Genomic DNA, 13,419 nt, shown 5'->3' on the forward strand with positions numbered 1-13,419 from the left:
TGGACTCGAACCCCAAGAACTCTCTGAAACGTCGATAGTGCTTCTCCTCATAGATGCTGTCTGGCCTGCTGTGTTCCACCAGCATTTTGTGTGTGTCGTTGCCTTTAAAAAATCCTTGCTGACTATTGCTAATCATATTATGTCTCTCCAAATGTTAATAAACGCTACCATCAACCGCTCCATCAACTTACCAACCACTAAAGTAAGACTCATTGGTCGATAGTTTTCTGGGATATCTCTACTCCCTTTCTTGAACAAAGGGACAAAATCCACAATCCCCCAATCCTCCGGAATCGCTTCTATTCCCATCGATGATACAAACATCATCGCCAGAGGCTCAGCAATCTCCTCCTTCGGCTCCCACAGTAGCCTGGTTGTCTTTGGTGACCTATGCAACTTGATGTTTTGTGAAAGCTCCCTGCATATTGTCTTTATTAATATCTACATGCTCAAGCATTTCAGTCTGCTCTGTCATACTTACAATCGCCAGAATTCTTTATTCAAGTGAATTCTGCGGCAAAGTAGTCATTATGTACCTCTGCTATCTCCTCCAGTTCCATACACACTTTTCTATTGTCACACTTGATCCGTCCTATTCTCTTGTTCTTCACATACGTATAGAGTGCCCTGCGGTTTACCTTAATCCCGTTTTGCAAGGCCTTCTCATGCCCCATTCAGGCTCTCCTAATTTCTTTCTTAGGTCCACTGCTGCTGGCTTTATAATCTCCGATATCTCTGTCATCAACTACTCTTTTGAACCTTTCCTAAGGCCTTCCTTAATTCTTGACTAGATTTGCAACAGCCTTCGTACAGCACTGTTCCTGTACGCTACCCTAACTTCCTTGTCACATTGGAAAGTACCTAATATCATTTGCCACATTTCGTTCAATCATTTCTGAGTACAATTGATCACAATTCAGCCATGATCACAGCTAATAGCGGATCTGGTTCGAAGGGCCGAATGACCTACTCCTGTAACTGTTGTCGATTGCCTATTGTCAGCTATTGCTTCCAATCTCCTGCCTAATAGCCTCATATTTCCCCCGATTCCAACTAAACGCTTTGCTAACTTATCTCCTCCTATCCCTCTTCGATGCTTTGGTAAAAGATGTAGTGTGTGACCACTATCTCCTTTGGAGATATGATGTGGTGACCGTTACAGATACTTGGATGCTCAGAGACAGGTATGGTTACTTCAGGTGCCGGGGTTCAGATGTGTCAGAAAGTACTGGGAGGAACTGAAAAGAGATGGGGGCTGGCACTGCTGATCAGAGATCGTGACTAAGCTCCAGAAAAGTTGGACACCATAGGGCAATATCGACGGAATCTCTGTGGGTGGAGGTTCCGTACAGTAAGGAGGCAATAACTTTACCGGGTGTTTTTATAGGCTGCCCGATAGAAACAGGGATATTGAAGACTAGATAGGAAAACAAATCCTAGAAAGGTAAATAATAACAAAGATGTCGCGATGGGAGATTTTTATTTCCCAAATATCATTTGGTATCTCCCTGGAGCAAGGCATTTAGATGAGTCGAGTTTGTTAGGTGTGTTCATGAAGTTTTCTTGACATAATATGTAGATAAGCCCATAAGAGGAGAGGATGCACTTGATATGGCATTGGGAAATGAACTTGGTCAGGTATCAGAACAGTCAGTGGGAGACCTTTTTGGAGATAAACATAATTTTATCTTCTTTACAATAGCTTTGGAGAGAGATAGGATAAAATTCATCCGGTCAACAGAGGCTCTGCAAGAGTGACACATATCCCTCCTTTCACTTCTTCTTCACTCGTCTCATCCCTCTCTAATCTCCTTCTTCCACTCTTTTCTCCCTCTCCTCTTTCCATCCCCTCCATCGTCCCTCCCCTGCATCCCTCCTCCCCCCGTAACACTCTCTGTCCTCCCTTACTTACTCTTCTCCCACTCCATGTCCCTTTCTCTCTCTCTCACTTTCTTTCCCCCGTCACCCCGCCCTCTGCTTTCTCCCTCTCATCCCTAAATTCTTGCAAATATTCCCCGCCGCTTCCCCCTCTCTATACGCATTCTCTCCATCATCTGACACTCCCCCTTTTTATCTCCGCTCCTCCCTCTCTGCCCACTGTCACCAATGTCTCCCTCTCTGACTTACCCATACTCCCTCATTCTCCACTCCTCCTCTTTCTCCCCATCCTCACAACTCCTCCCCCCGCCGTTCTTACCTCTCGAGAACACGCACATTCACACCCTCCATCTGCCTCCTGCCCGACACCTCCTGCCCCTTCTCTCGGCCTGTCTCTTTATCAACAACTCATCTGGTGTTTGTTGCTGCCGGTCAAACTCCCCTGTAAACACGGACTTCCTTTGACAACGGTTACTTCCCTTTCTGAGCTCAGAGACGCAGAGAACCCTCGACAGAATGGACGACAGCGAGACTTACATGAATGTGAAGTTCACAAAAACGGACTCAGAGACTCCTTCCCGATGTAAGGGAGGGCAGAAATATGTTGTGAGGGAGATTCAATTTTTGCTTGACCACGGGGTGGGTGTGATGGGGCTGTCCGGAGGGAGATTCACTCTATGTCAGACCCCGGGAGTGTGAGATGGGACGGGGTGGTGGGAGATTCAGCCTTGTCTGACCCCGGGAGTGTGCGATGGGACGGTGTGGAGGGAGATTCACTCTGTGTCTGACCCCGGGAGTGTGTGATGGGACGGAGGGAGATTCACTCTGTGTCTGACCCGGGAGTTTGTGATGGGACGGTGTGGAGGGAGATTCACTCTGTGTCTGAACCCGGGAGCGTGTGATGGGACGGTGTGGAGAGTTCTTCACTGTGTGTCTGTCCCTGGGAGTGTGTGATTGGACGGTGCGCTGGGAGCTTCACTCTGTGTCTGACACCGGGAGTGTGTGATGGGACGGTGTGAAGTAAGATTCACTCTGTGTCTGACCACAGGAATGTGTAAAGGGACGGTGTGGAGGGAGATTCACTCTGTGTCTGAACCTGGGATTGTGGGATGGGACGGTGAGCTGGGTGCTTCACTCTGTGTCTGGCCCCGGGAGTGTGTGATGGGACGGTGTGGAGTAAGATTCACTCTGTGTCAGACCCCGGGAGTGTGAGATGGGACGGTGTGGAGGGAGATTCACTCTGTGTCTGACCCCGGGAGTGTGTGATGGGACGGAGGGAGATTCACTCTGTGTCTGACCCGGGAGTTTGTGATGGGACGGTGTGGAGGGAGATTCACTCTGTGTCTGAACCCGGGAGCGTGTGATGGGACGGTGTGGAGTAAGATTCACTCTGTGTCAGACCCCGGGAGTGTGAGATGGGACGGTGTGGAGGGAGATTCACTCTGTGTCTGAACCTGAGAGTGTGGGATGGGACTGTGAGCTGGGAGCTTCACTCTCTGTCTGACTCTCAATTTTCTGTCCCCAGCTGAACCTGATGTATCGTACGTGGAAGTTAATTTCAAGACCCCCTCGGTGCCCCGGATCCGGACAGATCGAGGTCAGTTTCATCTTTGTTAGTTTGTACCTGTTTAGGTGACGTATCCGATCCTGTCGAGAGATCTCAGGGCAAACGTACAGTTTACCCTAATGATTCCCTGTTTCAGAATAAAACGGAGGGAAGGCGTGAGAGATGCGTAGAGGGGGAACTCTCTTTGATGGTCGGTGCGGAATGTTGTGCCCTGGGAGGGGCGAAATAGAGGTAGCACCGTCGGATGGAGTGTGGAAGGAGTGCTGTGGAAAGATGGCATGGTATAGGGCGAGTGGAGGAAGGGGCAATAAGGAGCGAGCTTTGTCTCACGGAAGTGGTGGAAATGAGTTAATGTCGTGCCGTTGTGGTGAGGAGGGAGCACAGTGGAAGAGACGGTGAGGAGGGAGTGCGGTATAAAACTTTAACACCTCTCTCCCTTTTCTAACCCCACTGTCTTTTCTCTCCTTCCCCTTCTCTTACCCCGTCTCCTCTTTGCCTTCCTCCCCTGTTTCTTTCTCACTCTTTTTCCCCTGCTGTCTCCCACTGTCCCCTTCTCTTCGCACTCTCTCATTGCCCCCGTCTCTCCTCTATCACAGTCACCGTCTCTACCGCTCTCGGTCCTTCCCTCACACTCTTTCGCTCTATCTCTGCTCACTCTTATAACCCCGTCAGCTCTGCCCGTTCTTCCCACCTGTTCTTCTCTGTCGCTGTTTCCCGCTCATCTCCCCTCACACCTTCCCCTCCTCTATCCACCCCTCTCTCCCGCTCCCGACACTCTGCCACCCTCGCTCGTTCCCCTCTCGTTGAAATTCTCTTGTTCTCGTTACCACTTCCACCCTCTCCCTTCTCAGTCCCCTCCATTTATCTCTCACACCTCTCACTCCGCTCTCCCCCTCTACCCCCTTTCTCTCACTCTCTCCCCTTTTCTCCCCGTTCTCTCTCCCAGTTCTTTCTGTCGCATTTTCCTGCCCAATGCCCGCATCGCGCTCTCCCATCTTTGTCCGTCGTTATCGTCTTCTCTCTGTCTCCACCACCCTCACTCTCTCTCGCTCGCTGTCTCACCCCTTCTCTCCTACTCTCTTAAACCCTCTTTCTCTTCCCTCACCCCTTGCTCTTCTCTCTCTCCCCGACTCCCTCACCCAATCTCTACCGCTCTCACCCTCTTTATTAACTGTTCTCTCTTTCCCTCTCTCTCCGAGACGGTGTGACCTCCACTTACTCAGAGCTGAACTTTCGGAAAGAGGAAACCCGCATCGTTGAGGACGAAGATCCTCCCATTTCCTCGGGACCCGGCGGACTGCCAACCACTGTACAAACAGGTCAGAGTTCACAATGATGACGTCCGTCTGCCGGGTCACGTGTTATAGTCGCAAGAGTCCTAGTTTCTAATGCATCTGTCTCCTGCACCTGGACCATATCCCTCCATACCCGTCATTCCATGTACCTGTTCAAGTTTTTCTTAAATATTAAAAGTGATCCTGCATTCATCACTTCATCTGGCAGCTCATTGCACACTCCCTACCGCTCTCTGTGTGAAGAGGCCCCGCCGCATGTTCCTTTACACTTTTCCCCTTTCACCCTTAACCCATGTCCTCTGTTTTTTTTTTCTCCCCTAGCCACAGTGGAAAAAGCCTGCTTGCATTCACTCTCTGTATACCCATCATAATATTATAAGACCATACGACAAAGAAGCAGAGGAGAGCAAGTCGGCCCATCGAGTCTGCTCCGCCATTTTATCATGAGCTGATCTATTCTCCCATTTGTTCCCCCTCCCCCGCCTTCTCAGCATAACCTTTGATGCTCTGGCTACACAGATAACTATCAAACTCTGCCTTAAATACACCCCATGATCTGAACTCCACTGCCGCCCTCTGGCAAAAAAAAAAAAAAAAAAATCTTCGCATCTCTGTTCTGAATGGGCGCCCTTCAATCCGTAGGTCATGTCCTCTCGTAATAGTCTCCCCCACCATGGGGAACAACATTGACACATCCACTCTGTCCATGTCTTTCAACGTTCGAAATGTTTCTATGAGGTCCCCCCACATTCTTCTCAACTCCAAGGTGTACAGTACAAGAGCGGTCAAACGTTCCTCAAATGTTAACCCTCTCATTCCCGGATTCATTCCAGTGAATCTTCTCTGAACCCTCTCCAACGCCAGCACAGCACTTCTTAAATAAGGAGCCCAAAACTGCACATAGTATTCCAAGTGAGGTCTTACCAGTGTCTTATAGAGCCTCAACAACACATCCCTGCTCCTAGAACTGAATTACTCCAGAAATGAATTCCAGCATTGCATTCCCCTTCTTTACCACCGACTCAACCTGGAGGTTAACCTTAAGGGTATCCTGCACGAGGACTCCCAAGTCCCGTTGCATGTCAGAACTTTGAATTATCTCCCCTTTTAAATAATAGTCTCCCCTTTTGTTTCATCAATTAAAGTGCATGAACGCACAATTTCCAAAATTGTATTTCATTTGCCTCTTCTTTGCCCATCCCCCAATCTATCCAAGTCTCTCTGCAGACTCTCTGTTTCCTCAGGACTACCGGCACCCCGCCTAACTTTGTATCATCAGAAATCATAGCCACAAAGCCATCTATTCCATAATCCAAATCGTTGACATACAGCGTAGAAAGAAGAGTCCCCAGCACGGGCCCCTATGGAACACCACAGGTAACTGGCAGACAAACAGAATGGATCCCTTTATTCCCACTCTCTGTTTCCTTCCGAACAGCCAACGATCTATCCAAGTAGATATACCTCTTTCAAATCTGCCCTCATTTGTCTACGCTCCAATGCCTTATACAACATCAACATAACATTCCAACTCTTATAATCTGATTTATAAAGGCCAATGTGCCAAATGCTCTCTTTCCTACCCTATCTACCTGTGACGCCACTTTTAGGGAATTATTTTATCTGTATTCCCAGATCACTATCTTCTACTGCACTCATCAGTGCCCTATAATTTACCTTGTATGAACTACCTTTGTTTGTCCAGCCGAAGAGCAATACCTCACACTTGTCTGCATTAAACTCCAGCTGCCATTTTTCAGCCCATTTTTCCAACTGGTCCAATTCCCACTGCAAGCATTGAAAATATTCCTCACTGTTCACTACACCTCCAAACTCTGTATCATCAGCAAGCTTGATGATCCAATTTACCACATTATGATCCAGATCATTGATATAGATGACGAGTAAAAATGGACCCAGCACTGATCCCTGTGGCACACCACTAGTCACAGGCCTCCACTCAGAGAAGCAATCCTCCATTACCACTGTTTGGTTTCTCCATTGGGCCAATGTCTAATCCAATTTACTACCTCACCATGTATATGTAAGAGGTTTCTTCTTACTTTATGATACCGCGACTGCGACCTAGGGACTGAATCTTCCTAACTAACCTCCCATGCGGGAGCTTGTCAAAGGCCTTACTGAAGTCCATATAGACAACATCCACCGCCTTCCCCTCATTCACTTTTCTAGTAACCTCCACGAAAAACCGTATTAGATTGGTTAAACATGACCTACCAGGCACTAACCATGTTGACTCTCCCTAATGAGTCCCTGTCTCTCTAAATACTTGTAGATTCTATCCCTTATTACTCCTTCCAATGATTTTCCTACACCTGATGGTAATTATACCGGCCTATAATTTCCCAGATTTTTTTAGAGCTTTTTTTAAAAAAAACGTAAAAACGGAAGAGCTATCCTCCAATCCTCCGGCACTTGATCCGTGGATACCGACATTTTAAATATTTCTGCCAGGGTCCCTGCAATTGCAACACGAGTCTCCCTCAGGGTCCGAGTGTAAACACTGCCAGGGCCTGGGGATTTATCCACTTTGACTTGCCTCAACACCAGTCTCCTTCAAGGACCGAGGGTAAACCATGTCAGGTCCTGGGGATTTATCGACTCTAACTTGCCTCAATACCAGTCTCCTTCAAGGACCGAGGGTAAACCATATCAGGGCCTAGGGGTTTATCCACTCTGACTTGCCTCATGACAGCAATCACCTCCTCCTCTTCAACCTCTATAGGTACCATGACCTCACTACTTGTTTTCCTCATTTCCATAGGCACCTTGTCAGTTTCCTTAGTAAATATAGATACAAAAAAGTTTTATGATCTCCCTCATTTCTTTTGCTTCCATACGTAGCCGACCACTCTGATTTTCAAGAGGACCAATTTTATCCCTTACTATCCTTTTGCACTTAATACACCTGCAGAAGCTCTTAAGATTATCCTCCAACTTGACTGCCAGATCAACCTCATGTCTTCATTAAACCCTCCTGAATTCTTTCTTAAGTATTTTCTTGCACATTTTATACTCCTGAAGAATTTCATTTGCTCCTTGTTTCCTATACATTTCATATATTCTCTCTTTCCTTATCAGAGTTCTAACATCCCTAGAGAACGAAGGTTCCTTAATCTCATTCACTTTGCCTTTATTCCTGACAGGAACATACAAATTCTGCACTCTGAAAAGTTCTCCTTTGACGGCCTCCCACTTACCAATCACATCCTTGCCAGAGAACAACCTGTCCCAATCCAAACGTTTTAGATCCTTTTTCATTTCATCGAATTTGGCCCTTTTCCAGTTTAGAACTTCAACCCGAGGACCAGATCTATCTTTATTCATGATCAAGTTGACACTAATGGCTGTACGATCACTGTCCCTCGGTGTTTCTCCACACAGACTTCCGTCACCTGTCCTAACTCGTTTCCTAATAGGAGATCTAAAATTCCATCCTCTCTAGTTGGTACCTCCACATATTGATATAGAAAACTTTGCTGAATACATTATACAAGCACTAAACCATCTGGACCTTTAACAATATGAGAGCCCCAATCAATATGTGGAAAAGAAAAATTCCCTACTATCACAACTTTATGTTTCCTGCAGTTGTCTGCTGTCTCTCTGCAGATTTGCTCCTCCAGTTCTCACTGACTATTGTGTGGTCTGTAATACAACCCCATTAATGTGGTCATCAAGTCTTTCCTGTTTCTCAGCTCCACCCATATGGCCTCGGTAGCCAAGCCCTCTAATCTGTCCTGCTTGAGCACTGTTGTAACATTTTCCCTGACTGGCAATGTCACCACCCCCACCCCCACCCTTCATCCCTCTGCCTCTATCACGTCTGAAACATCGGAACCCTGGAACATTAAGCTGCCGTCCTGCCCCTCCTGTAGCCAGGTTTCACTAATGGCTATGATGTGATAATTCCACGTGTCAATCCACACCCTCAGCTTGTCTGCCTTCCGGACAATACTCCTCGCATTGAAATAGACACGCCTCCGAAGATTGTAACACCCATACACAACACTTCTATTTCTGACTTTGCATGAACTTTTAACACAATTTATTTCCACCCCCGCTCCATGATCTGCTCTGGCCCTCCAGTTCCCACCCCCCTCCAAATCTAGTTTAAACCCTCCCCATTCAGCGCTCGTGGTTTTATACGTCTCTGTGAGGTCACCACTACGTTCCAAGAATTAAATTCCCAACCTGTCCGACCTCTCTGCACAAATCAGTCCCTCGAGACTAGACAACATCCTCGTTCTCCTCCTTCGCTCTCCTCCACTTTCACCCCAAACTCTCTGCCCCTCTCCTACACCAATCTCCTCCTCTACTCGGTTCCCGATTCTCCCCAACCACTCTCCTAAAAAAAGACTTTGCCCGTCTATGCCGTTCTATCGCCCCATCTCCCCACTCTTCCCCCTGTGCCCCACACTCCTCCCCTATTATCTCTCCTTCTTTTCTCCTTCCCCCTCTCTCGTCCCTGTCTACTTCCTTTCGCACTAACACCCCCTCTCCCCCTCAGTTCTCTCTCCTCCTCGTCATCCACTTTCACCTAATCCTGTGTCCTCTGTCTCCCGGCACCCCGGAGTTTTGTACCATCTGAGACTTTGTTAAAGTCTAGGTAGATTACATCTACTCCCCGTCCCTGTTCCGTCCTTCCAGATCAAAGTAGCCCGACAGCTCTCCCTGGGTCTCACGCCATCCAGTACATCTGTCCCTCCTCCATCTTCCACCGTCCCTACTTCCCCACTCCCTTCCTCTCTCATCAGCTATTTCTTTCCCCGTCTCTCCCTACCTTCCTCTCTTCCATCTCCCAGAGTGGTCTGCCATCTGGGATCTTGTGACTACACTTGTTAAAGTCAGTGTACATTTTATCTGGCAATCAGGACCAGCGGGTAATCCGCAATCAAGTCGGTCAGTCTAATCGCCCTAGGCCTCACTCCATTTTGCAGAGCAGCCCAACAAATGCCTTATTGAAGTCCCTGCACATCATGTCAACTACACTGTCTCATCAGCCGTCTTGGTCCCTCTCACCAAAGATGGAAATCTGACATGTTCTCTCCGTGGACACTTGTCTACACATCCTGCTGCTTCGGCGGTGCATCTGCCAGATTAATCATAGACCCCTACCCAACCCGGACTCATCCCATCGAGGTGGGGGTGTGGTGAGGTTGAGATATCCGATTATCGAATAGAGTGTTCTGATGGCTTTCTGACCTCACGATCGACCTCGTAGTAGCCCCTTGCACCTTATCGTCTGCCTGCACTGCCCTCTCTCTGTAACTGTGCCGCTTTACTCTGCATTCTGTGTTTGTATTACGCTGCTCTACAACTATGAAAGGATTTGTAACTCTGCATGTAACTGGGACCTCGCCTGTCCGTGATGTACATAAATGGTCTGGATTAAATTGTAGAGAGGTGCTTTAGACACATAAAAAACATAGAAAACATACAGCACAATACAGGCGCTTCGACCCACAAAGCTGTGCCGAACATGTTCCCACCTAAGAACTACCAAGTCTTTACCCATAGCCCTCTGTTCTTCTCAGCTGGATGTAGCTATCCAGGGGTCCTAAAAAGAACGTATCATTTCCGCCTTCACCACCGCCGCCGGTAACCCATTCTACGCACTTACCACTCTCTATGTAAAAAAATTACCCCTGACATCTCCTCTACACCTACTTCCCAGCACCTTCAAACTATTCCCTCTCGTGTTAACCATTTCAGCCCTGAGAAAAAACTACATTATCTATACGATCAATGTCTCTCCTTATCTTGTACACCACTATCAATTCATCTCTCATCCTCCATCACTCCAAGGAGAAAAGGCCGAGTTCACTCACCCTATTCTTATAAGGCATGCTCCCCAATCCAGGCAACATCGTTGTAAATCTCTTACGGTTTCCAGGTCCTTCATATAGTGAGAAACATTGAAAACTTACAGCACAATGCAGGCATTTCGGCTCACAAAGTTGTCCCGAACATGTCTCCATCTTAGAAATTCCTAGGCTTACCGATAGCCCTCTATTTTTCTACGGTCCATGTATCTATCCAAAAGGTTCTTAAATGACCCTATCGTGTCCACCCCCAGCACCGTTGCCGGCAGCCTATTCCACGCACTCACCACTGTCTGCTTAAAACACTTACCCCTGATATGTCCTCTGCACCGACTCCCCAGGATGTTAAACGTGTGTCCTCATGTGACAAGCACTTCAGCCCTGACACTACTCATCCTCCGTCGCTCCAAACAGAAAGCACCGAGTTCACTCAACCTGTTCTCATAAGGCATGCTCCCCAATCCAGGAAACATCCTCGAAAATCTCATTTGAATCCATTCTATAGATTCCAAATCCTTCCTTTAGTGAGTCAACCAGAACTGAGCACAGTACTCCATCTGGGGTCTGAACAGTGTCCTACATAACTGCAACATTACCTCTTAGCTCCTAAATTCAATTCCACGATCGATGAAGGACAATTTGCCGTATTTCTTTTCTAACCACCTAGCCAACCTAAGTAGCAGCTTTGAGTGTCCCATGGACTCAGACCCGAAGGTCCCTCTGATCCTCCACACTGCCAAGAGTCTTACCATTAATACTATGTTCTGCCATCATATTTGACCTACCGAAATGAACAACCCCTCACACTTATCTGTGTGGAACTCCATCGGACACTTCTCAGCCCAGTTTTGCATCCTATCAATGTCCCGCTGTAACATCTGACAGCCCTCCACACTATCCACAACACCACCAACCATAGTGTCACCATCAAAATTATTAACCCTTTCCCTCCACTTCCTCATCCAGGTTATTTATAAAAATCACAAAGGGTAGGTGGCCCAGATCAGATCTCTGAGGCACACCGCTAATCACAGGAGTCCATGCAGAATATGACCCTTCCACAAGCGTAATTTGCCTTTTGCGGGCACCCCAGTTATTGATCCACAAAGCAATATGCCCTTGGATCCCATGACTTCTTACTTTCACAATAAGCCTTGCATGTGGTATCATATCAAATACCCTGCTAAAATGCATATACACTACATCTGCGGCTCTACCTTCATCAATGTGGTTAGTCACGTCCTCAAAAAACACTATCAGACTCGTGAGGCACGACCTGCCTTTGACAAAGCCATGATATCTATTCCTATTCATATTAGACCTCCCAAAATGTTCATCAATCCTGCCTCTCAGGATCTTCTGCATCAACCAAGCAACTACGATAGTAAGACTCACTTGTGTATAATTTTGTGAGTTGTCCCTCCTCCATTTCTTAAAGAAGGGAACAACATTCGCAAGCCTCCAATCCTCCGGAAATCCTCCCGTCCTCATTGATGATGTAAAGGTCATTGCCAGAGGCTCAGCAATCTCCTACCTCGCTTCCCACAGTAGCCTGGGATACATCCCACCCGGTCCCGGTGACTTGTCCAACTTGATGCTTTCCAAAAGCACCAGCACATCCTCTTTCTTAATTTCTACATTCTTAAGCTTTTTAATCCACTGCAAGCTATCCCTTCAATCTCCAAGATCATTTTCTGTAGTGAATACAGAAGCAAATATTCATTCAGAACCTCCTCTACTTCCTCCGGTTCCTACACACATTTCCATCGTCTCACTGGATTTGTCCTATTTTCTCACGTCTCATCCTCTTGATCTCAAAATACTTTTAGAATGTCTTGGGGTTTTCCTTAATTCTGACCGCCAAGACCTTCTCATGGCTCCCTCTGGCTCTCCTAATCTCACTCTTAAGCTCCCTCCTGCTCGCCGTAAATTTTTCTAGATTCGTATCATTACCTCGTCTTTCTAATTTTCGTACGGTCTTCTCTTCATCTGATGTGATATACAACAGCCTTTGTACACCAAGGATCCTGCACCCGACCATTCTTTCCATGTCTCAGTGGAACGCAGCTACCCAGAGCCCCACACAAGAACACCCTGAACTTTGCCACATTTCTTCCGTACGTTTCCCTGCGAACATCTGTTTCCAATTCAAACTTCCAACTTTGTGCCTGATAGTTCCCTTTAATCCAATTAAACGTTTCCCTAACTTGTCTGTGTCTATCCCTCTCCAATGCTATGGTAAAGGAGATAGAATTGTGATCAGTATCTCCAAAATGCTCTCCCACTGAGAAAGCTGACATCTGACCAGGTTCATTTCCCAAAACCAGTTCAAGTGCAGCCTCTCCTCTTATAGGAATATTTACATTTTGTGTCAATAATCCTTCCTGAACACACTTAATAAACTCCACCCCATCTAAACACCCTCACTCTAGGAAGATGCCAATCAATAGTTGGGAAATTAAAAACTCCCACCAAAGCAATCCAGTTGTTATTACTCCTTTCCAGAATCTGTCTCCCTCTCTGCTCCTCGATGTCCCTGTTACAATTGGATAGTCCATAGAGTTATTGACCCCTTCCTATTTCTAACGTACACGCACAGAGATTCCGCAGACAACTCCTCCATGGTGTCCTCCTTTTCTGAAGCGGTGACTGTATCCCTGATCAACAGTGCCATGCCCCCACCTTTTTCTTCCTCCCTATCCTTTCTGAAACATCTTAACCCGGCACTTGAAGTTGCCATTCCTGAATTCTACCACCTGACTATACTCCCTCTCGCACTGTCTCCAAGCTTTCTCTATTTGTGAGCCAAACTCCCTTTCCTCTGTCACTTCAG

At 47.1% G+C, this 13,419-nt stretch overlaps 1 protein-coding gene across 1 annotated transcript in view; it reads left to right on the forward strand.

Annotated features, from left to right (window-relative positions):
* Positions 1 to 2,357: 2,357 nt before the first annotated feature.
* The window catches only part of LOC140720085 (uncharacterized), a 33,490-nt gene continuing 22,428 nt past the window's right edge, over positions 2,358 to 13,419 (forward strand). The window contains exons 1-3 of the mRNA XM_073034985.1: positions 2,358 to 2,461; positions 3,404 to 3,475; positions 4,645 to 4,764. Coding sequence (XP_072891086.1) covers positions 2,395 to 2,461; positions 3,404 to 3,475; positions 4,645 to 4,764 — 259 coding nt within the window. The 5' untranslated portion in view covers positions 2,358 to 2,394. The remainder of the gene's footprint in view (positions 2,462 to 3,403; positions 3,476 to 4,644; positions 4,765 to 13,419) is intronic.

Source organism: Hemitrygon akajei, unplaced genomic scaffold (assembly GCF_048418815.1).
Source record: "Hemitrygon akajei unplaced genomic scaffold, sHemAka1.3 Scf000036, whole genome shotgun sequence".
Classification (NCBI taxonomy): Eukaryota; Metazoa; Chordata; class Chondrichthyes; order Myliobatiformes; family Dasyatidae; genus Hemitrygon; species Hemitrygon akajei.